At 51.3% G+C, this 23,484-nt stretch overlaps 1 protein-coding gene and 1 pseudogene across 2 annotated transcripts in view; both read left to right on the forward strand.

The window, feature by feature from the left end:
- The first annotated feature begins 1,236 nt into the window (after positions 1–1,236).
- Positions 1,237–23,484, forward strand: part of GTSE1 (G2 and S-phase expressed 1) — a 24,853-nt gene continuing 2,605 nt past the window's right edge. Inside the window, exons 1-9 of one of the 2 annotated variants that reach the window (XM_019651693.1) lie at positions 1,237–1,396; positions 1,799–1,899; positions 8,084–8,141; positions 8,244–8,862; positions 11,463–11,633; positions 12,641–12,767; positions 16,254–16,601; positions 18,978–19,050; positions 19,773–19,991. In XM_019651693.1, coding sequence (XP_019507238.1) covers positions 1,821–1,899; positions 8,084–8,141; positions 8,244–8,862; positions 11,463–11,633; positions 12,641–12,767; positions 16,254–16,601; positions 18,978–19,050; positions 19,773–19,991 — 1,694 coding nt within the window. In that variant the 5' untranslated portion in view covers positions 1,237–1,396; positions 1,799–1,820. The other variant, XR_002125047.1, reaches the window with a different exon arrangement.
- LOC109387627 (26S protease regulatory subunit 4 pseudogene) lies at positions 12,800–14,859 on the forward strand (annotated as a pseudogene).

The raw sequence follows: 23,484 nt of genomic DNA on the forward strand, positions 1-23,484 counted from the left end.
AAAGACAATGGGACTCAGAAAGGATCAGAGATTCAGGGGGGAAATTAGGGTTCAGAGGACCCAGCATATCAGGGCAAAGTGGCGAGTAAAGAGGGAGGCCGAGGCTGCAGAGGGAGCCCCGAGATAGAAAAGAGGTGTTGGGGATGCAGAGTGCAGGCCAGGCTCCTTCCACCTCACCCAGTTCTCACTCAGCTCCTGCCTGGTGCCCAGTGCTGGGCTGGGTGAGGCTGCAGGACAGCGGTGACAGCCCTGCCCTCTAGAAGTGCACAGTCTCGTGGGGAGCTGGGCTTGGAATCAGAAGTGGAGAGGGACCATGACAGTATAGGGCGATGGGTGTGGATGGTGTGAGGCCAGGGACACTGGAGCCCAGAGGTGGCCCCAGTCAGCCTGGAAGGCTTCTTGGTGGAGGTCCTGGGGCCAGGATTGCTGCTCCTGGGTAGCTCTTCACCCCACCTGCCCAAATAGACGGCTCACCGTCATCCCTGTAAATGGTGCCTCGTCCCAGGTCCTTCAGTCCCTATGAATTAGAGCACCAGCTTCATGCGGCTGCCCTGGGTGGAGCCCCCCATCTGATTCTCAAACCCATGAGGTGGGTATTATTTATACCTAGTTTACAGTCCGAGGCTCAAGTGAGGAGGTCTGAGCTGCTGCTGACTGGCCCGTCCACCAGTCAGTTCTCCCTGTCGCTCAGATCAGAGGTCTCCTATTTGCTCCAACCATGCAGACTCCATCACCTGGCTACCAGCCCCTGCCTCCAGGCGCGTCCCTCCAGTCTGCTCCCGCCACCCCCAGGCTATAAAGCCCAGGGCAGGCAGGCTTCTGTCATTCCCTCCGCCCGGGCTTAGGACCTCCGCCGGGCAGCTTCTCCTGGTCCAGGGGCAAAAAACGGCGTGTCTGGTCACCGAGAGCCACCTGCGCGCTCCTCGGGGTAGGGACCAGGTCTTCGTACTGTGTTAGGAACTGACTCGTATTGCTTTACAAAGCAGGCAGATGCACCTATTTCGTTTGGCGTTCACATCAACACCCTATGGTAGGAATTTAGTTTTCTCCATTTATACGTGAATCACGTCCCTTGCCACACACAGCTATCCAGATGCTAACTCTGAAGGTACACACAGCACGTGCTCTACGAAACCACCCTCGGGCGCGGCGAGGCCACAGCAGGGACGCAGCGGACCTCGGACATGCGCAGCCAACCCGCAGTTGGAGGCAGTGCGCACGCGCGCCACCGTCCTCCCCCGGAGCGCTCCGACTACAACCCCCAGGGTGCACCGGGCACGGCGACCTTTGCAGAGCCCTTTTCAAACCGGCCAATCGCAGCCTGCGCGGCGCCCGCCGCGGCTCGTTTAAATTTGGGGCAGAGGCTCTGTGGCTGGGCGGTCGCAGCCGCTTAGGGGTGAGGTGCCCTGTGTGGGCTCGGGCTGGGGGCCGTGGGGGTCCCCTCGCGCTCTCCGTCCCGTCTGCCCTAAGGACCTGGCCACCGTGGGGGCAAACCAAAGCCCCCACAGTCCGGCCCGAGAGCTGGGAATTCCGTTGCCCCCATCCGGGGCGTCCGGCCTGGCTCGGACCGGCGCCGCCCCGGGAGCTCCAAGTCTGGAGGCGCGGGCGCTGGGGGTGCCCCGCGGAGGGTCTCGAGCTGCATCTCAGGTGGCCTCTGGCCGCCCGTCTCCCTGACCTGGCCGGAGCCGCCAGCGCCCTCTGTGCCTGTCCGTGCTGCGGTGGGGGCGTCCCTGGGGACGGAGGAACCGGGGACCTGGGCTCTGAGCCCTGCTCACCTCTGGCCCCCTCCTCCCTGCAGTGACTTCCTGATAGCTCTCGGCATGGACGGGGGACACGGCGGCGACGCGCCTTCAGCCAGCCAGGCAGGAGAAGCGGAGATGAATGTCCCCAAGAAGGACGGTACGTCTCTGTCACCGCAGCGCCGTTGTTCAGGGAGCTCCGTGGGGACGTAGGATGAGTTAATGTATTATATGTCTTCAGAGTCAGTGCTCACTGTGCCCTGCACCCACGGAACTCATCATGGTCCCTGTCCCCAAGGAGTCTGCATCCATCTAACGTCTTTATTTTTCTGTTTTCTCCATCTCCCTTTACCCCCGGCTTCAAGTCCCGTCCTGAAAAGGGATTCTTACCGCTTGTATTTGCTGCAGAATCCCCAGTGCCCAGAACACCACCTGGCCCTTCGTTGACACTCACGTGTGTGTGTGTGTGTGTGTGGGATTGAATTTTGTGTTTTCTCTTTCTGTTTGTTGCTGGTTGCCGTTTGCTGACACTTGTCGAGCCTCTTTGCGACCATGCTTGGGATTGAGCCTGGCCCGTAATGTTGCCGTCTTGTTCTGTCCCTGTCTGGTTTCAGTGTCCAGGTGAGAGTACAGCCTCACCAGATGAGTTAAGGACGGTGCCCTCTTTGTCTGTTAAAGCATGGGGACACCCTTTTATCCTTTATTCCTCACCATGCTCATGCGGGGCCGGTAAACGGGGTACACCTCCATTTTGCAGAGACCGTCCTAGGGACTTGACCAGTCATCACGGACTCTTCACTGTACAGAGGAGGTCGTTGGCTGCCTCACCCCTCTCCTTCCTGTTGTACCCTCCTTTTCAAATGTCAGTCTCTTTGCTGGACCCCCATTGCTTCTCTTGAGGACTTCACCCCTCCTGTCGCCCTCCCTTCTCATCCTTACGTTTTGCCTGCCCGTTAGCTGTCACCCATCGTTGACATAACAGGTACACTCCTTATCTCACTTGGCCCCATGTCCTCCCCGTGGCAGGGTGCCTCATCCAGAGCCAGACTTCAAGAGCTTTCTCTGTTTGTTTGCTTTTTTTTTTCACATCTCTCAACCCTACCAACCCCTCCTCCCCTCACCCCTCCGTTCAAGCTGCTTTCATCCGTCACTGACGACATCTTTGGTGCCACATTTACTGTCACTTTTCTGTCCTCGTTTAATCGACCTCAATAACATTTGACTTTCTCTCCTTCTGGGAACTTTGCTTGCTTGGCTTCCAAAGCATCTTGGTTTTCCTCCTGCTACCTGGCTGGTATACCTCCATCTCTCGGCAGAGTTGCCTTCCTCTGCCATCTTCTGAAGCTGATCTTCCCCAGGACCTGGTCTGGGGTGTCTCTTTCCTGCGCCCTGCCCAGGGACGCTGAGATGTTCCCATGGCTTTAAACCCCATAGTGGTGCCCACGTTTGGTCTTGAGCCCAGCTCCCCTCTGAGCTTTGGACTTGTATGTTCACCTGTCTACTTGGCACCTCAAACTCAACACGGCCCCCCTTGCACCTTTTCTATTGGTAGCCTGTTGTGTGTCTTTCTCGTGTAAGTACATGGCCCATCCATTCACCCGGCTGTTCAAGTTTTGAAGCTTCCATATTCATTCAAAATCAATTTCTGTCATGTCCACCTTCAGCATATATTTTGGATCCATCTGCCTCTTTCCAGCTCCACTCAGGTGTCACTACCTCGGTGCAACCACACGAACTCTTCACTGCCTGCTTGTCTGTTTTGCATTTTGGTCAGTGTGTGCATTTGTAGTTTGAGTAGATCCTGCCTGCTCCCTCCTGACATGCTCTGCACGGCAGCCAGGGCCCGATCACCACCCTTCTGCTTAGAGCCCTGCAGGAACTTCCCTGTTGCACGTTGGGGAAATGAAGCCCCTACCACAGCTTGCAAACCCTCGGCTTCTGACCCTACCTGTGCTTCTGCCTCCTCCAGCCGCTTCGGCCTCTGAGCGGTTCTTCAAAGACACTTGATGTCCTCAGAGGTGTCCCCACCTCCCCTTCGGCCTATCACCGTGCTGCCTTTCACACAGTGTCCCCACTAGACAGTGGACTCCTGAGGGCAGCACTGTTTACCCCGTGTCTGCCTGGCGCCTACTAGAGAACGTGGCCCATGTTTACAGAATGATAGAGTCAGCCAGTCCAAAGTCACTCGCTCGGAGCCAGTTGCAGAGCCTGTAGTAGAAAACGTTTCCCCTGATTCCTGGTCCAGGATTCCTTTTTCCATACTAGAGAGTGGGAAATTTCTAGAAGCGACCTGTATAATTGACTTCCTAGGTTCAGACATGTAAAAAGTGAAATGTCTGTCTCTCATGTTTGTCCCTTCGCCACCCCGTTGCCTCCTGCAGAGCCCAATGATGTCATCAGTGTCTCAGGTGTTCTTGCAGACATAATCTGGGCGAGTGCAGGCCAGTGTCCAAGCCAGTTCAAGGTCAACCGTTTCCCGGCTCTTAATGCAGCTCCCTTCTTTATAGCGTTTACAATCCTGTCCCTGCAGCTCGTTTTTTTCGTCTAATTCAGCTGACTGATCGTGTATATCAACATAGGAAGAGTGTTACTATTCTTTTTTGTGCCTAAATAGTGCTCCATTGTGGGGTTGTCCTGTACTGTATCTCATCTGCTGTGGGTGAACATTTATTTTGTGTCTTGCTCTTGCAATAAATAACGTCGTGAATGTCTGTGGTTTGCATTCACAGTAGCTGTGCTGAGCCAAACAGCACGTGCGTTTACTCTGGTAGGTTCTGCCAGGTCGGCTTCTGTAGAGCTGTAGCGATGGGCACCTTCCCAGTGGCGCAGGAATCTAACTTTTTGATTTTGAACAATCTGTTAAGTGAAAAGTGGAATCTCACGCTGTTTAGTTTTCATTACTGTTACTTTTGAGTGAGGCTGAACTTCTTGTCCTAGATTTAAGAACATTTCATTTTATTTTCTGTGAATTTTATCTGTTCATACCCTATGTTTGTGCTCCCATTACGTGGTTAATTGTTGTTTTAGCGGTTTTGTAGGCACCACTCATGAGTTAGCCTTTGCGATGTGAGCAGCAAATAGCTTTTCCATATTCATAGTTTCTTTTAACTTTGCTCATGGTGATTTTTGCCAAGCAGAGATTTAAAACATTGTTTACGTATTGGACTCTCAACCCTTTGTTTTATGGCTTCTAGTTTGGCGTCGTTGACCGCCACACTCCAGATTATAAAATAATTTCCCCATGGTTTATTATTGTTCTATTAGGGTTTTATCATTTTTAATTACTTCTTTGAGTTATTTGGAATTTGTCCTGGTAGGGTATGAGATATGGATCAAAATATATATATATATATATTTTCCACAAAGGGTTATCTAGTTTATCTCAATACCATTTACTGAATAGTCCACTTTCCTCTCCTCTTTGCTGTGTTACTTTTATGATATACTAAATTTTCTTTATATTCATCTTGCATATTTCTTGTTAGGTTTTTTCACAGGGATTTTGTGTTGTTTGCTGCTACTGTAAATGAGGTATTTTGTCCCATTATATCTCCTGTTCTTTGTAGATCTGAAAGCTATTGATTGCTGGGTAATAATTTTGCCCTTAGCCATGTGCTTTTATCCTTTGTCTATTTATAATAGTTTTCAGTTGATTTTCTTGTGCATCACAGCATCTGTGCACAAAGAAATCTACCTCCAAATTCTCTGTCCTTTGTCTAATTGTGTTGGTTAATACATAATAGAGCAATGTTAAGAATTGTGGTGACAGTAGATGTCATTGCCATGTGCCTGGCTTTAATGGAATTTCTTCTTTAGTTTTCCGTTAGGCCTGAGGCTGGCCTGGGGTTAATGTACACACGTAGATGGTAGTCCCTGGTGCTGTTCCTCAGTGTTTCTCTGTTTTGTTTTTTGTTTTTCTCCTGGATACATGGTAGAGCTGTACTTCCCTGCCCACTTGGATTTGGATTTGGCTTGGAAAGTGGCCAAAAGGTGGCCAATGGAGTGTTGCGATAAGTGTCTCCTCTGGGTCTTGAAGAGTCAGCGTGGGACTTGCTGCTTCCTCCCCTTCTGCTACGGAGACCAGCAGTGAGACCAGCAGTGTTCCCGATGCGGGAGGCTCTACCAGCGGGTCCCGGAATGGGGAGGACAGGAACGGGCCCCAGCCCACCCTCGGCAGACACAGGGTTTGCGTGAGAAATGCAGCTTCGTTGTTAGGAGCCTCTTGCGATTCGGGGATGGTCTGTTACTTCAGCATAAGTTAGTCTGTCCTCTCTGATAAAATATATTTGCCCCTGGCTTTTATTTATTTATTTTTTTAAAAGATTTTTTTTTATTGGGGAATTGCGGGGAGGAGAACAGCGCTGGGGAATTGGGGGAAGGGGAACAGACAAGTTGCTGTCGTTTTGTTCTTCAATCTAGTTGTGGAGGACGTTGCTTCACTGGCCCAAGTCGGCACCATCATTGCGCTCTTCCTGGGTGAGGCATATCAGTCGCCGGCTTCTGGACGGCCGCTCACTGCGGCTGCTGGCCGCTCACGCTGGCTGCTGGCCGCTCACGCTGGCTGCTGGCTACAGACGGTAGCCCATGGCAACCCACTGCCACAGGGGCTGCAGCCTACGCCGCCACCGGCGACTCAGGGCATCCCAGCTCCAGGTCGAGCTGTTGTTCAGCATCTTAGCTGTGGAGGGCAGTGTCACTGGCCCTCATATGTGGGATCCGAACCGGGGCCCTCTGGCGTCCCAAGCCAGTTCTTAACCATCACGCCACTCGGCCGGCCCTGCCCCTGGCTTTTAGAAGGAATGCTTCTCATGGTATCCCATTAAACCTAATTTTGGGTTTGGGGTTGGGCTGGATACTTCCTTATATGATAAAATATACCTGTTACTTTTTATGAAGCATTTCAAAGTCAGCAATGTATGTTGCATTTTATCGTATGCCTTATCGGCATGTATGGAGACCATCGTGTGGGTTTCCCTTTAGGCCTAGTGCATAAGGAGTATGTTACTAGATGGTGTGAAGTTAAACCATCTTGTAGTCCTGAAGTCCTGGTCAGACCTCACTCGGTCGTGATAGATTCTTCTCCTTTTAATGTGTTGCTGGATTCTGTTGGCTAATCTTCCTATTTAGGATTATTATGTTGAGACTAGCCTGCAGCTTTCCTGATTGAGAAATCCTTATGGGCTTTCAGTGTGGTTATCTGTGCTTATGGAAGTAAGTAGGAAGGCTTCTTTTTTCTGTCTTTTGGAGCAACATAGATAGTTTTGGAATTATATATTCTTTAAAGATTTGGTAGAATTATCCTACGAAGCTATCTGGGACTTGTGCTTTTAGGGGGAGAATAGCTCTTTAATAAATTTGTCCAGTTATTTTACAATTTAACTATTAGGATTTTTTTCATCTCTTCTGGAGTTAGTTTTATAAGTAAATCAATTGAAATACAAAAAATAAATTCTGTTGTCTAGAAAATTATCCGTTTTGGCCAAGTCCTTAGCTTTACGTGCATGGAGTTGAGCAAACTAGCTTATGAATCTTACTTTCCTTCCTCTCTGCTTATTTCTATTTATTTCTTTTGTGCATTTGTGCTTTCTACCTTTCCCTTGATTAGGTAGTTAGGGCTAATTGAATTGACTAATTAGGACATAATTAGAATATAAGTATATTTTTAAATTTTATGGTTTTGCTAATAAGCATGCTCTATTGTTCATTAGCACAAATAAGATGTGATTCATGAAATTATGTATAAACTTATTGAAATATCAGTTCATTGCATTTTGCTAAATATTTGCTCAGTGTCTGGCTCTTAGCTGGACATTGGGAAATACGGGAGAGTGTTAATTTGTTGTCTTGAGGGAGCTTATAGTCTAGTTGGGGCCACAGAAGGCTCAGGAGACATTTACCGACTAGGGACGCTAGTGCATGATAGAGGTCAGGTACAGGAGCCCCAGGGAGGGGCAGGGTGAAGTAGAAGAGAGGGCCTCCAGCACAGGGACCCCCATCCCAGAGCCTGTGATCTGTTAGAGGGAGTCAGGCTTACACACAGACAGGGCTGGTGAAGGCACTATGGTGGTAATATGGATGGGGCACAAAACGCAGGTTTATCTGGGGGTTCAGGGTGGCCCCAAGAAGAGATGATAGCTGTTACTGAGTGAATGGCTGAGGCTCTTTTAAAAAGAAAATGGAAAAAATAAGATAACCTAGAGGCCTCTATGAAAATGTGACTTAAATTAATGGTAAGTTACACATCGGAAGTGAAATTTTGTAATAGTTTTGATAGCTATAGAGACCGGTAATGTTTTTTCTTTATCAGCCCCAAGCCTAAAGTAACGCAGACTTTTTCCCCCCAGACGTTCTTCTTTTGGCCGATGAAAAATTTGACTTCGATCTTTCATTGTCTTCTTTAAGGTAAACAAATGCGTTTCTTCCATTGCCTTGGGCATAACCACGTTCGGTAAAATCTTCTATTTAAATACCAGTGTTATTAATAATCCTTTTCTTTTAAAACAGTGCAAATGAAGATGATGAAGTCTTTTTTGGACCCATTGGCCATAAAGAAAGATGCATTGCTACCAGCTTAGAATTAAATAACCAGATTCCTGCAGAACCCCTCTTGCCAGCCTCGGAATGTCACTTCCGTTGGAGCCCTCTCACTGGGGAGAAGTTTGTGGAAGTTTATAAAGAAGCTCACTTGCTGGCCTTACAGATACAAAGCAACAGCAGAAGCGAGGCGGCCCCAGCTGCCAGGCCTGAGGACCTTTGGAGCCAGGGCGTTGAGAGATTCATACAGGAATCAAAGTTAAAAATGCACCTGTTTGACAAAGAGAATGACATGAAGAAAAGCCCCAGGTCACTTAAAAGGGAGACATACTACCTGGCGGACAGCCCCTTGGGACCACCGCCCTCGGGAATCCAGCCCCCCTCAGGCATGGGCCAGCAGGGGGCTCCTGCCCAGGCCAGCCTCCCCCAGCCGCAGAGGCCACCGCTGTCTTCTTCTTCTTTGCCAGAGGAACCAAGTTCCGTTCGCCTTCCAGGCCAGGCAGCGACTCAGAAGAAGGTCTTCAGCAAGTTGCTGCCTCCCCGAGCCTCATCCATTCGAGGAAAAAGCACTTCCTTGGCCGTGGACAAGGTAGACAAGCCCACGGACCAGCACGTTTATCGGGTGTGCTTCTCAGCCCTCTCGGTTTAGCCCTATAATGGAAACCTTAACGGGGGAAAACTTGGAGGTGTAGCTGCTCCGAGGGTACATGGGGTGGGAGAGCAGCATCAGTGGGGGGGCGTGGGCAGGCCTGTCTTGCTCATGGGATGACTTAAAAGCACCCCTAAATTCTGTCTGGAATTTTTCATATGGTTTTGTTAGGACACTGGCACTCACCTGTCAGGGATTTCATTTGCATTAACAAGCAACATCCGGAAATCCCCCTTCCTTCCCCCCTGCAATGGCCACGTGTCACCCTCCTTCACTGTGACTTAGTTTAGATTGCCACCCTCACTGGCATTAAGCAATGAGCTGTCCTGGGAAGTGCCTTTGGGGAGCGGTCACCAGCTCTGGGAAGCTGGGGTCCTGGAGGCTTGTGGGGGAGGGCCCTAGGGGAAGGGAAGGTGGGGGTCAGATGGCGGCTTTTGTCTGATGTGGCTGCGTGCTCAGGGGAGGGAGGAAGCTCCTACTTTGGAGGAGACGCAGCAGAGAGGCCAGAGGAGCGGGGTGCAGCCGCTCCGGGCCTTCCCCGGCTCTGCTCCTGCTCTGGGCGGCCGGCCCCAGCTGAGCCAGAGCAACGATGCTTTGAGGGCTTGTTAGTGGTCCAGGTCGATGCAGAGCGCCTGGCAGGGGCCTAGAAACGCTTTTCCCCCCCTACGTGCACACTGAACTGCAGGACCCCCTCCTGTCAGACCCAGAATTGAACCAGGCTGAGAGCACCCGCTGGGCAGAGCCCGGACCAAGGAGGTGTGACGGCCAGCGCTTCCCCAGTGTAGCTGGGGCCCTTCCCTCCACCACACAGGGTTCTTTTTCTGGAGGCCATTCGGATGTGAACTTCTAAAGTGATGTTTCTAGAATGAGGTTGAGCTGGGTGTGGTGTGTGACACGTGGCCTTAGGGCAGACGGATTGTGACATAATTTTGGCTATTCTGGGGCTTGTTATTCTCCTCGTAGCCATGACCTGGCGCCCGAGAGCGGAGTGTTTGCTCAGCGAGGGGCGAGCTGTACAGAGCTGAGCCGCACTTCTAGCCCTTGGGACCTGCCACCCCTCCCCACGTTTCTGTGGGAAAAGTCACTCACTTCTGGGGTGACTCAGGCACACCCGCATTCGTGTGAGGGCTGCCTCTAGAAACAGCTGGGCCACTTGACTGCACTGTTTAGAAGTGTGCTTTCGCAGCAACTGCTAGGACGGCTGTAGCAACAAGAAAGTCCAGAGGCGGCCCAGGAATTGGCACCCTCGTGCCTCGCTGCTGGGAATGAATGTGAAATGATGCGGCCCCCGTGGAAAGCAGCCTGGCTGTTCCTGAAACAGTTACACGTGGAGTGACCATATGACCCAGCAATTGCACACTTTGGAATATACCCAAGAGAAATGGAAACATCTGTCCGCACGTAAACCCTTGCCCCAGTGTTCCCAGCAGCACTGCTCGTAATAACCAGAAAGCAGACACAACCCAGATGTCTATCAACTGATGGACAGATACAGAAAATGCGGGCTAGGCAGACAATGGAACACTTCGGGCATTGAAGAAGTGCAGTGCTAACCACTTTTAATCACATGAAAATTATTTAAAAATTAAAAAAAAAAAAGAAATGCAGCACTGATACAGGCTATAAAACGGGCGACCCTTGAAAACATTATGCTCTGTGAAAGGAGCCAGGCATGAAAGAAAGGTCACCTACTGTACGATCCCATGTACATGAAGTGACCATAACAGGCACATTATAAAGACAGGGAGTAGATGAGCAGTTGCCCGGGCTGGGGAGTGACTGCTAATGGTGATGAGTTTCGTTTAGGGGCAGCACAAACGTTCTGAAATGATGGCTGCATGATGTGAATACGCCACTGAAGTGTACGCTTTAAAGTGGTGAATTTTGTGCTATGGGAGGTATATCTCAATTTTTCAAATGACATGAAGGAAAAGGAATTTACTGCTTCATCTTCATGACTTTATGAGCTTCTGTTGCTTCTTGTTAACTTGCTGTTATTAGGGGTTATTTATATAAGCGCGGCTTAGTCCCAAGCATGCCCTCGGACCTAAATGTCAGGAATTTATGACTTGTCTGACTGTTGGCCGAAGGAAAATGGCTCTCGGGACTAGACGGGGGAGATTTGTTGCAGCCGAGCCGCTTCTCTGGTGGAGGGAATGACCGGTTAATGAATGGCTCCTTCTGAACTGCGTTTTAAAATCTGCGTAACTAGAACCAGTCTCCTCATTACCATCCTTAAATAAAAATCCCGCTGGAGGAATAGCTCCAGAGGATCTCTCTTCTACTAATGAGCTCTCTGTCTTGATGTTATTTTACCCTGTTTTTAATGAGGAAGCATATTCCATCATCATTTTCGTCCGTGGTAATTTGGTGGAGGAAGTGAACTGCTCTGTTCCTCTCAATCTCGTTGATGAATTAAGGGACATGTACAGCCCTGGGAAGATAGATGGTGCCTGCGGTTGCTCTAAGTTGAAGCCTTACTGTGTCTGTACTTTGTTAAAGGCTGGACAGGTCTCACATTTCAATTTAAAATTTTTCAGCCTACGAAAGAGAAACCAGCTAGTCCCTCCAGGATGAAGATCCTAAATGAAAAGGATCTCCACAGGGACATGGCCCCTGACAAGCCCAGTGCTGCCCGGGATGTCACCAGCTTGCCAGCCAGTGGCAGCCACTTGGTCCAAGGCAAGCGCACGCTCCCTGTTCCAAACAAGGTGGGTTGGCCGGGCTGCAGGTGGGCTGTGGCTTGTGAGGGAAGGGAATGAATTAGGCGGCAGCTGTGTGTACACGGGACATGTCTTTGGATGAAAGTCAAGGTTGGAAGGTCGAAACTGATCCAGGAGAGGCAGCGTGGTGAAACGCGAAGGCCAGGCCTGGCGTGCCCTGGGGGCTGGCCTCTGCCCCAGGGAGCCGTTTGGGCGACAAGCTCCCTGCGGCCCCGCAGGGACCTGGTGTGGATGAGAAGGTGTGTCGATGCTTTGAAACCGCAGCTCCTCAGGCCTGGCGACTCAGCGTCCACATCTTTGCCATTTATTTATTTCCCAGCATTGGGGCCAAGCAGCTGTGTGTACGTGTAAGAGCTGCCGAAAGCTGGGCCCCACAGCTACTCATTCGGGCGCCTGGGCTGGGACCCAGAAATCCTGCCCAGCTGTTTCTCATGCGGAACTTTGAGAAATACTTTTTTTTGAGAAGAATCATTTTTCTTTTTAAACTATATAGTGTTTTTTCGGGGAACAATGTGTTTTTTCCCGGACCTCCAAGTCAAGTTGTTGTCCTTCAATCTTAGTTGTGGAGGGCGCAGCTCAGCTCCAAGTCCAGTCACCGTTTTCAATCTAGTTGCGGGGGGCACAGGCACCATCCCATGCGGGAGTCGAACCAGCAACCTTGTTAAGAGCACGCGCTCTAACCAACTGAGCCATCTGGCCGCCCACTGGCAGCTCAGCTCAAGTCATTGTCTTCAATCTAGTTGCCGAGGACGTAGCTCACTGGTCCATGTCGGAATCGAACCGGCAACCCTGTTGCTCAGAACACGTGCTCTAACCAATTGAGCCACTCGGCTGCCCAGAGAAGTACTTCTTGACCTTTTTTTTCTTTATATTCGAATGATAATTATTAAATTATTAAGACTTTTTTAATACCGTACTTTTGTATTATAATAGAAATAAGTAATGGATAGATGATGGACTGTTCGATGATTTCATTTTTTAACATTTTGTTTCAGTTGAAGCTGAAGAAATCCCTGTTAAAACCACCTGGTTGTGCTGGCAGTCTTGCAAGAAAGTCCTCTTCCTGTGGGTCCGTTTCGGGCGTGACTTCCACTGTGCCTGCTGAACCAGCCGCAGGCAGAGGTAAGGCTGGCCTGCCGGCATCTCTGCTCAGACCCACATCTAGCCAGGCGAGGCCTTGGATGTTGTCCGTCGTTCTAAGACTGTTTTCACAGAACCACGTAGGCTCAGCAGAAGGTTCTGGAAGGCTTGCTGTGGCGTGTCAGGGACCCTGCCCTCAAGGTGCGTCCCCTCCTCTGGGGAGCAGAGCACTCAGATGGGTGGTTTTAGTTTAGGGCGCTAGGAGCAGTCCCAGGGCGGGCGTGTGCAGAAGGACGCCAAGTCCAGCCTCAGGGGACATGTGATCAGACTCGGGTTTTTAGAATAGGACGGTGCCAGGTGATTCAGTGCACATGACCCTTGTAACTCCTGGATGGTCATGTAAATCCCCACTCCCGACCCAGTTGAAACTTTCTACCTTTTACTCTTACCAAGCCAAGGACGCCACCTAGTGGCAAAAGGAAGAAACCCCGGTAACCTCAGGGAAAGGCCCTCTTCAGATGATACTTGCTGTGTAAACTCTGACGCTAGTCCGCACAGTGTGAGAAGCATGAGCCCGGAGTCAGACTGATCTGAGTAGAACTGAAGTGGTTTCTGCATCTTTACAGATGTGGGTGGGGGAGTGATGCCTCCCTTGCCAGGTTCTTGTGGGCGTGGGAAGAGCTGCGTGAAGTGGCAGCTCGGTCCCTGGCATGTGACAAGCGTTCAGTGAGCGGTTCTGTCACGTTAGGCATTGTGACATCCCTTTTGCTGTGTTGGTTCAGGGCATCGGTGCCATTTTTGTCTATTGTTTCTGCATTCCTGCCTGGGGAAGGTTGAGTTGAGTGGAATGGGGCTTCTGGTGTGTGTACTTTCTCGTCGCCAGAGCAGGATCACTGGGGTCAGTTACGACGGCGTGTGGGGAGGGATAGAGCAGTTACACACTATGTGGCATGAGCTGAGGCGTTAGTCACTAGTCACTCTCTTAAAGTTTTTCTTTAAGAATCTTTTACCAGAGCGGCTGAAGCAGATGGGTCCAAGTCAGGGTGGCTGTCGTGGTCCTGGAGGTGGCAAGAAGGGTGACTGGGGCAAGAAAAAGAAATGGGCGCCTCCTGTATCAACTCGAGTGGGGGAAAGAAGGGAACAAAGAGACCCGGTGCTGCCAGCAAACAGCCACTGGTGACACCGCATACTCAGTGCCACCCAAAGCCACTAACATTAGAATTAAAGATTCTTCTCGTGGAGAAGAACTCACTAGAAGTCAGGAACAAATGAAGCCTTAGAAGGAAAGGAAGAGGCGGGAAGACCAAAGGTGTCCAAGTGCCGGCAGGAGCCTTGGAAGAGGCCGCTGATGACCGTCACGCCACCGCGTCTGCATCTGTGGGCTCAGAGCTCTACGTCTTTCACTGGCAGACGGGGGTCTGCTGGCACCGGGCTGCTCGGTCCTGCCCATCCCCAGGTGCCCGCTGGTGGGTGACACCGTGCTTGGCCACAGTGATGAAGTGGCCCCAGGAGACCTGCGCTGGGGGGCGGGGGGCTGAACGACCAAATCCAGGACATGAAGGGAACGAGGCGCTTCCGCTCGCTCACCCTTAATATTATGACGAGATGGTGTAAAGTCCCTTCAGGGGTCATTGTCTGTGGTCCACCTGGCGCAGGTGAACCTTACTAGCAAAGCAGTAGCAAACCAGGCCTCGCCCTGCCGGGAGAGCGGGGGACTCTGACTTACTCGGAAGCTCCTAGGCTTTGGGCCGCCACTCCTTCGGGAGTTGTTTCGAGTGGAGACATCAGTAAACACCGCCCATCGTGTTTACTGATGGACTGGATGCCACGGGGACAGAAAGGCAGGACTCGGATGCCAGTGCTGAGAGAGGAATTCCGCGCACGACATGGGAACTGTTGAACCAGTTGGATGGGCTTCATTCAAGGGGAGACGTGAAAGTTATGGCCGCAGACTGAATCGAAACGTAGCGTCCAGCACTCTTCAGACCAGGCTGTACTGAGGGAGATGCTCCCCTGCCCTTTCAGATCCACAGAAGCAGGGTGACCCTGGCGACAGTGGAACGACATGGTCACGGCTAACCACGACTTCTCTGGTGCCAGCACCAAGGCCATCTGTGCAGAGGCTGGTCTGTAGAAGGAAAGGAGCAAATGAAGACTTGGAAAATCTGAAGAAAATGTTCTTGATAAAAGCACCCTTGAGGGCCTCCATCTCTAGCGAACCCCAGTTGCCTTCAAGGATAGTGGGAGGGGTGTCCCGACCCGTCGGAGGGAGGAGGCTGGGGAAGCTGCCCAGAGGCCCCCACGTTCCAGGTGATCTGAGCACAGCACCCTGGGCACCGTTCTGAGCCTGGCAGGGCAGGCGCCTGTCGGCTGCCTTCATCTGCTGGTCACATGCAGTGCTCTCTGCCCACTAAATGGGCTGTTTCTCAAACAGGTAAAAAAAAACCTTGAACCAGATTGACTTGTATGTTGGGTGTATTGGCAGCAGGGTATTTTTACCCTGTTTATTTGCTTTCTATTTTAAATAGCGCTCATGATTGATGTGACCCAGCCTCCTTATAATTTAAAGGAACGGACCGTAATAATTGCATCTTCTCTCCCTGTTCCCCTCCCACCTCCCTGCCAGGACAGGTGGGGCGTTGAGTTGGGGGACCTGCAGATTCTGACCTGATGAATGGGAGGTACAGGCTCCCTCAGTATCTGAGCTCCTGCTTTGGGGAGGTGAAAAACTCGGGGTTGTTCTGAAGGCACAGTTTCAATACACCCACACAGGGAAGTAAAGTCACAGATTTATTACTTATAGATTCCAGAAATGGGGGTGGGGTGCAGTGAGCCCGGGGAAAGGCAGCCCACCCTCTCAGGTCACTAGCGAGCAGGAGAGACAGCAGGGCAGCAAGCACTTAGTACTTAGAAGGGGACTGGGCGGAGGTCACTAGCTTTTCATTGGCTTAGCTCTAAGTGGTTATTTTTAAAGGCGCCCTGGGAAAAGCAAAGCCGGAACTTGGGGTGAGAATTCTAAGCTCAGGTCCTCGTCCAAATGTCTGGACTCTGGGTGTGAGTGGGGTTGTCACACCCTGAAATGCTTGGGCAGTGACCGCTGTTTTCATCACAGGTATGTAACTAGCCTACCCACTTCCATCCACTCACCTAGGGTAGGTTTCTGCTGTTGACATAATCGATGAAGATAGGAGAGTCTGAGTGTCTGTATACTTATGTTCGTCTTGGTAACTGTGTCCAGAATCAGCCCCTTAGAATACACCCAGCTAAGCCACAAGCAGCTTGGGTTGCCCTGTGTTTGAGGATAGTGCATGATGGGCAGACAGAATATTGTTCCTATTGCCATGTGTTTCTTGTATGGAAATCATCGTAACGGAAATAAATAATTTTTTTCACTTGAAAACATTTTAAGGTAGATATGCTAAAGATAGCGTATCTCATGTGTGTTTGTTAAATAACTTCATAATTGAAAAATAACATAAGCTTGAGTGGTAACCAGGTTTTGTATGTCTCCTCTTCCACCTAAATCAGGTGAACGTCCAAGCACTCCTGCAGACGGTTCCCGGCCTCTGTCGGATACCAGCCAGTCGGGCAGACCAGGATCCGCCGTGCCGCGGCCGGCTCTGCAGGGAGGCCCTGGGGCTGTGTGCAGGCGGAGCCGGGGGGCCGCTGGGCCTGCTGAGCTGACAGCGGAGCGACCCACAGCGCCCAGCGCAGCAGCTCTCCCCCAACCCCAGACTCCAGAGCAGGGAGGCCCAAGGCTGAACTCTCAACGGAATAAAACCGGGAGTACAAGAAGGCGAGATTCTTTCCTGAATTCCAAGACAAAGGTTATGCCCACCCCTACAACTCAATTTAAAATTCCTAAGTTTGCTACTGGTAAGTCGTAGATATATTTTAATGTTTTTAAAATATTGAACAAATTATATTTAAAGTTAAAAACATTAGTTTTGGTGATGCTGGTTTCTTCGCTTCCTGTTTCCTGAGCGTCCTTGAACTGTGTCTCCTGGCGTGTGTTGGATGAGAAGCCAGTGGGTCTCTTATCTTGCATCCTCTCCCCTTGGTGTCACATTCACTGTTCTTTTGCTGCTCTTAAGATTTTCTTTTGTTATTTTCAGCATTCTGATTATTCTTTCGAATGATCTTTGTATTTATTATGCTCGGGGGTTCTTAAGCTTCTTTGCTTCATGGGTTGATAATTATAAACAAATCTGGAAAAATGAGGCCGTTATGTCTTCGAATATTTCTTCTTGCTTCCCCTCATTCCCTGGATTCTAAGTACATGGGTTACAGACCTCTTGACGTTGTCTTGTAGGTCATGGAAGCTCTGTTTTTTTTCCCAGCCTCTTTTCTTGTGCTTCAGTTTGTATAGGTTCTAGTGCCATGTCTTCAAGTTCACATATCTCTCCCTGCAGTGTGTTGGATCTGCTATTAAACCCACCCAGTTAAGTTTTTATTTCTGACATTACAGTTTCCCTATTTTGGCCCCATGGTGTTTGTTTTCCTTTAAATTCTTGCACATATTTATGATTGTTTTAAAGTCTGTTTCTTCTAATCCCATCTACCCTGTCATTTTGGGGCCTGTTTGTATTGATTGATTTTTTTTTTTTCCTGGTTACGGTCACATTTTTCCTGCTTCTTCACATGTTTAATCATTTTTTATTGTCTGCTAGATTTTGTAAATTTTACATTTTTGCATGTTTGGATTTTGCTGTTTTTCTTTAAGGAGTTGAATTGGCTTTGGCAGGCGGTCAAATTTCGAGGCTTCTTTTTAAGCTTTGATGGGCGACTCTCAAATCGCCTTTACTCTTGGCATAGGTCAGCCCCGCCACCAACGTGTGGCCTTTCTGAGTCTGCTGACTGTGCTGTGTGTCCCCGGGTCTGCAGCCTGGCTGCTCGGCTGTGAGTATGCTCCAGGCCTACATGAGCCGTGGCACTCGTCCCCAGCAGTTCTTATCTCGGCCTCTTGGAGTCTTGCCTGACACGCGTGCGACTGCTTACTATGCAGCAAAGACTCGGGGTCCTGCTCTTATTCCTAGAGCCTTTCTCTGTAGCTCCCTCCTCTCCAGCACTTCCCCTCATTCCCAGCCTCCTCCGCCTCCCAGAACCCTGACTATTGTCTCCTCAAATCAGTGAGACTGCCGAGCTTGCTGGGGCTCCCTTCCCGCACCTGCGTTCTGACGGGGCCACCGAGCAGAAAGCCCAGCGGTGTGCCTGGCAGGAGTCGGTGGGTGTTTGGTCATGGTCGCCTCACCGAATAAGTTTCTTGAACACAGAGAGTTAGAGCTGGTTTAAGGGAGAGGGCAGTTCTGGCCCCTCTCTCAGGTGGATGCCTGCCAGGCAGCTTGTATGTTTGGACGTTGGCAGTGCTGCTGGAGAGGACAGGCGGCCTTTAATGCCCGAAAACCTCGTTTCGAGTTACTGCTCGTACCAGAACAAGCTGTTCTCTGCGTGTCTTCCAGCGGCAGGCACTCTGTTAGGTATGAGGCGTGTAATGGTAAGTCAGATCCCACTCTCATGGAATTGCTTTTTAATAGTAAAAGATAAGAAATGGCATCAAATGAGTATACTTACAGATTGTAAGTATAATGAAGCAAATAAAAGGAGATGATGTCATAATGACTGGTGTGTGTGTGAGGAGAATTTAGACAGAGGGGTCCTTTCAGCTAAGCTGGTCAGTGAAGGCCCCTCTCAGGAGGTGACACTGAGCAGAGACCTGACCCTTTACAACAGCCCGAGGGAGAACATTCCAGGCAGGAAATGGCGTGTGCAGTGGCCCCAAGATGTGAAGGACACTTAACTAAGTTAGGAAGCGGCACGAAGGCCAGGGTGGTGGGAATGCAGACACAAGCATTAGGATTGGATTCTGCTACAGGCCCAGAATAACACCGGTTTAACTCGGGATAGGTGTTTATTTCCCTTTCACATAAAAGCCTAGTAGGGAGATTTTCAGAGCTGGCCGGCTCGCCTCAGTATGAGGGACCCAGGCCTCTTCCACCTTGTTTTGCTTCGCTTCTCTTCATGGTCCAGTGTGGCTGCACCAGCTCCAGCCCTCACACCTACCTGCTGTCCCCTCCTGACACCTGGGCCCCGGTTATCTTCCCTGTGGGCTTGTCTGAGCATTGTCTACTTTCTGTACCAACTTCGCTGGAGCTTGGGGAAATGGAGGTAGAGAATTGCCCGTTGGGTGAAGAGCCCCAAACAATGCACTTACCGCTCGATCCGGGTTTGACTGCACGCTTCCTCTCGTCTCAGGTGAACCCCCAGACAGCACGACACCCCGGTTCTCTCGGGCACAGAGGCCACAGTCCTGCACATCGGTGGAGAGGTAATGTGTTAGTCTGCTTCTTTTTATTACTGTAACAACAAGTTAATGCACCTGCTAACTTCTCAAAGCGCCTTCTCAAAGGCGCGGTGACCCCACATCCTGGCCACGTACGTCTGGCCTCAGCCGCCAGTCTCTCAGACACCACTTTCACCTCCACGGCAGTTTACCATAGCCACAGGCTTTTCCTCCTGTGGTGTAGACGCGACTCTTGGCCCTGACCTGGGGCGGTTCTCCAGCGGGGCCACATGGCGGAACCGCCTTTGGAGCTGTCGTGAGTGCCCGCCCAGCCCAGAAGCGCTGATTCAGCAGGCCTGGGCTGCAGCCCAGCCTCTGCGGGTCCTCGGAGGTGACTGATCTGGGCCGCAGGTGGAGACCACTGGTTGATGCGCTTATTCTGACTTGGCTGGAGTCCCAGTTTTGCCACTTCCTGACCTAGATCTAGTGCGAGATGTTTTTCCGGCCCTGCCTGTGAAGCGCAGTCACATCTGCCTGGAACCTGTGAGGACAGAGGCGGGGCCTTGCCCAGTGAGGAGCCGGAGCCCCCACCAGGGTATCGGCAATTGGCGGCAGCCCCTTGCTGCCAGAGAACAGCTCAAACAGGCTTCGCTGGCTTGACTCTTCCATGGTGAAGCCGTAGGCTTCTCTACTGTGTTGGCACACTGGCTGAAAAATTGGACCGTTTTTCAGGTCATCTGTGCTTACGACCCGTTTTGTCTTTCCAGGGCGGCCGTCCACAGCACTCCTGCGCGGCGCTCCTCAGGGCCGGCCTCACAGAGCCTGGTAAGCGCTGCGAGGATGTCGGCCTTGCCTACGCCTGCCGGCCGTCGGCTGTCTGGTCTTCCACTGATGACCCCTAGAACCGTGCCCAGGGTCCTGGCTTCTCCCCTGTGCGTGTCTGCTCGGCAACTTTCTTCTGAGCCCCGGAAAAAGTCTGCAGTGAGGTAAGAAATAAAGGTGGCAATAAGTGTGTCTCAAATTCATAAAGCCTCCTGCAGACCCTGCGCTGGAAAGGCTGCCTCATCTGGTCACCTGTCAGGAGCGGCGGGACAGCGACAGTGACAGCAGCCTGCCCCACGCTGTCCTGCTGGTTCTCTGACAGGAAGGGAGGGCACCTGCTCGTTCCTCCAGGTCACTCACCTGGCATCACATCCTGGGGTTCGGGCTGGTGGCCTGGACAAGCAAGGAGGCCTGACCCTGGTCACACCGGACGGACGGACAGATAGGAGCGGGCCCCACACTGGCGGAGCTCTTCGGGCAAAGCTGCACAGTAACAAGCATTCATGTCAGGAGCTCTGGGATCTGGTGCCACCCTTGTCACTGGGTCCCATGGAGAGCCCGCAGCTTTGCCCTCGAGGGCCTCGGTCGCAGTGACAGCGATGACACTCAGGCTTCCTGAGAAACAGACTGAATGTGTCGAAGCGCCTGTGCACCCGCCTCTCACTCCTCGTCTCCCCTCCCTCTGTCACTTCACTCCAGCCGCTGGCCTCTTCTCCGTCTGGCAGACAGGCCTGTCCTTGCCGTCCTGCCCTGGTCCTGGCAGAGCTGCCCCTGCCCAGAACGCAGTCCACGTTCAGAGGCCAGACTTGGGCCTTTATGGGGCGCCCCACCTCCCACCCATCACTCCAGTCCGTTTTCCTGCTGGGGCTGTTCAGAGCGCCCCTCACCTCCGCCTACCTGAATGTAGAGCGTGCGCGTACCTGGCCGCTTGACCGCCATCTGACACTCCATTAGCCGAAGCTCCCTGAGAGCTGGGACCTTCTGTCAGGCTGGTCACCGTGTCCCAGTTCCTGGCACACACTAGGTGCTCAGGACACATTTACGGGAAGACTCGCTGAGTAGAAGATGTTGGTGACCAGCTTCCTTGACTGGAAGTTTTGTCTGAAGGAGACGTCACGGGTGAAGCATAGGCGTCAGGCTTTCCTTCTCTCACTGCGTCACCGCAGAGCTTTGGGAAACGCTGGGGATTCTGGGAATGTGGGGACCTTAAATCGACTCGTTCTTTTCACTCCCAATTCCAATTTTGCTCTGACGCTTCTGAGCCAGCTTCTGGGCCTCCAGGACTGAGGTGAGCACAGGTGGGCACCTGCCCTTTGGGGTTGGGGGGGTGACAGGCGCAAGGCCAGCGTCAGGAGCCCCTAAAGCTATGGAGTCTGGGAAGAGTGCCCACGGGTCTGTGGGTCCCGAGTTGGAGGCAGGAAGGTTAGGACAGCCTCATCCGCCCAGGCCCAAGAGGCCACTTAAATTCTAGTTAATTGAGATTGAAATAAAATTCAGATTTCAGCTCCTCATTTGCACCAGCCTCATTTCCAGTGCTCACCAGCCCTCTGGGGCCCATGGCTACCGTCTTGGACAGTGCGGACAGCGGACATTCTTGCCTCACCTGGCAGGGCCTGCTGCCCCCAGAGGCCACTGTACTCCACTTCTGTTGGTGGTGGCACTGCGGCTGACCGGCCGTCTCATAACCGGCCTGAGTCCCAGGGACCTGACCTTGCCGCATCTGTCCCGAGCCCCCAAGTGGCATGGGGAGAAGTCGGCCCAGTAGACAAGATTGCAGTGAAGAAATAGACACAGAAGACAGATTCAGGGCATTCTAAGGAAACACTGCCTGCGACTCTCCAGCAGTCATTTGAAAACCAGATGAAATGATTTCCTAAAAAATGTTATCTAAATTAACCCAAGGAAAGGGGAGAACACGAAGGAAGCCATAATCAGAGCTTAGAAAGTTGATTAAAGATTGAAAAGGGGGCCTGGCTCAGATGATGTCACAGCTGAGTCATAAGTAACCTTTAAAAATCTAAGTTACTATTTCAGATGGAAAGTTACTTAGTTCATTTTAATAGCCAAATCTGTTAGCTAATGATAACACTTAAAAAAGAAAACTGTAGACTGATTTCACTTATGGATTTAGATAGTTTTTAAAAACAAGCAATAGATTGTCATCTATCTGGAAGAAAATTAAATTGGACCCATCTTATATCAAGGAGAAATAAACCTCAGCTGATTAGACACCTAAATTAAAAAAATAAACAAAAACATTTTAGAAGAGGAGACCAAATAATCACAGGGCAGGAGCCCTAATCACAGCTGAAAACCCAGGAGAGATGAAAGAAAGGTAGCTGTAATTAACAGTGTAAAAGTTAAAAACTTCTCTAGGTATGGCTAAAGTGCCCATAAATGAAATCAGTAGACAAATAGTTGGATGCAGAACAGGAGACCATCTGAATGAGCTCACGTGGTCAGTGTCTGAGAAGACCCCCACGTCCACTGCGATCAGGAAAATGCTAACAAGAAATAGGAGACTGGTGGGGATTTGGTGAGGGGGGGCTGTTCTGGATCTGCGGCGGCTGCTGCTGGCAACGCGAATTGCAGTGGTGTGTTTGGGAAAGCCATTTATCAGCATCCGTTACAAGCCAATCACACACACCTCTGACCAGCAAACCTGCCACAGGAGTGAGACCACAGTTCAGATGCACCGAGACGCCTGCAGGGTCTCTCACAGCAAAGACTGGAAAGAAACCACCATTGAGGCGCTGGTGAGAGGCGTGAGCCAGCATTGTAGCCGCTGGGATTTCCATCAGGAGTGCGTGAGAGAAGGGGTGCTGAAGAGGCGTGGGAGATGAGCCAGTCCCATAGCGCAGTGGCTGAGAAAAAGTCCTACCTGTATAAATATGTACCCACCCGCAGCAGGCGATGCTGTGTGCATCGTACATGTGTCTACCTGCATGTTTCCATTTAGTTCTGTGAAAGCGGAGAAGACTGGGAGAAAAAACGCTAGGATATGTGTTACGTAGGGGAGAAGGAAGGGCAGACAGAAAGCGAGGACAGAGGCTGCACTAAAACGCAAACGAGGCTCAGTATGTCACAGTGACCTGCTGTCGTATGCTGTATGTTTGTGAGTGTAAATACAGAAAAAAAGGTCGTTTTTATCAGGTTGTTAAAAAGCCTTTAAAGTATTAAAAAGAAAATACAGTGCTGGCTGCACTGGTTGGGACAGCCACCAGGGCTGTCTGCCGGGTGGGGTTGCGGGGGGTGGTGGCCCCACTGGGGACCGAGTCACCAGCAGGTTCCCGCCTGTCTGGAGCGCCTGGCCAGGCCTCCTGAGCAGCAGCCGCAGATGGGACAGCCCGTGAGTTCTCTCAGGGCTGGGGGCGGGCGTGTGCAGGGCCTGGGAGGAGCCCAGGGCTGCAGCTCTCCTGCGTGTGGTCCCCACCCACCCCTCCTGTTTCATAACCTGGGAAAGGGGTGAAATGGGCCCTGCTGGTAGCAGACTGCTAAGTGGTATTGCTGATGGGAACCTCGGCAATCCCAGTCCTGACAGGTGGAACCAGAGCCAGGAGGCTCCCCTCTGTATGTCCCTTCTCCAAGCATTAAAGCAGGTCAAGCAACGCGCATTTTATTATTATTTTTTTTAAAGATTTTTATTGGGGAATTGGG

The sequence above is a fragment of the Hipposideros armiger genome, unplaced genomic scaffold (assembly GCF_001890085.2).
Source record: "Hipposideros armiger isolate ML-2016 unplaced genomic scaffold, ASM189008v1 scaffold_164, whole genome shotgun sequence".
In the NCBI taxonomy this organism is placed as follows: domain Eukaryota; kingdom Metazoa; phylum Chordata; class Mammalia; order Chiroptera; family Hipposideridae; genus Hipposideros; species Hipposideros armiger.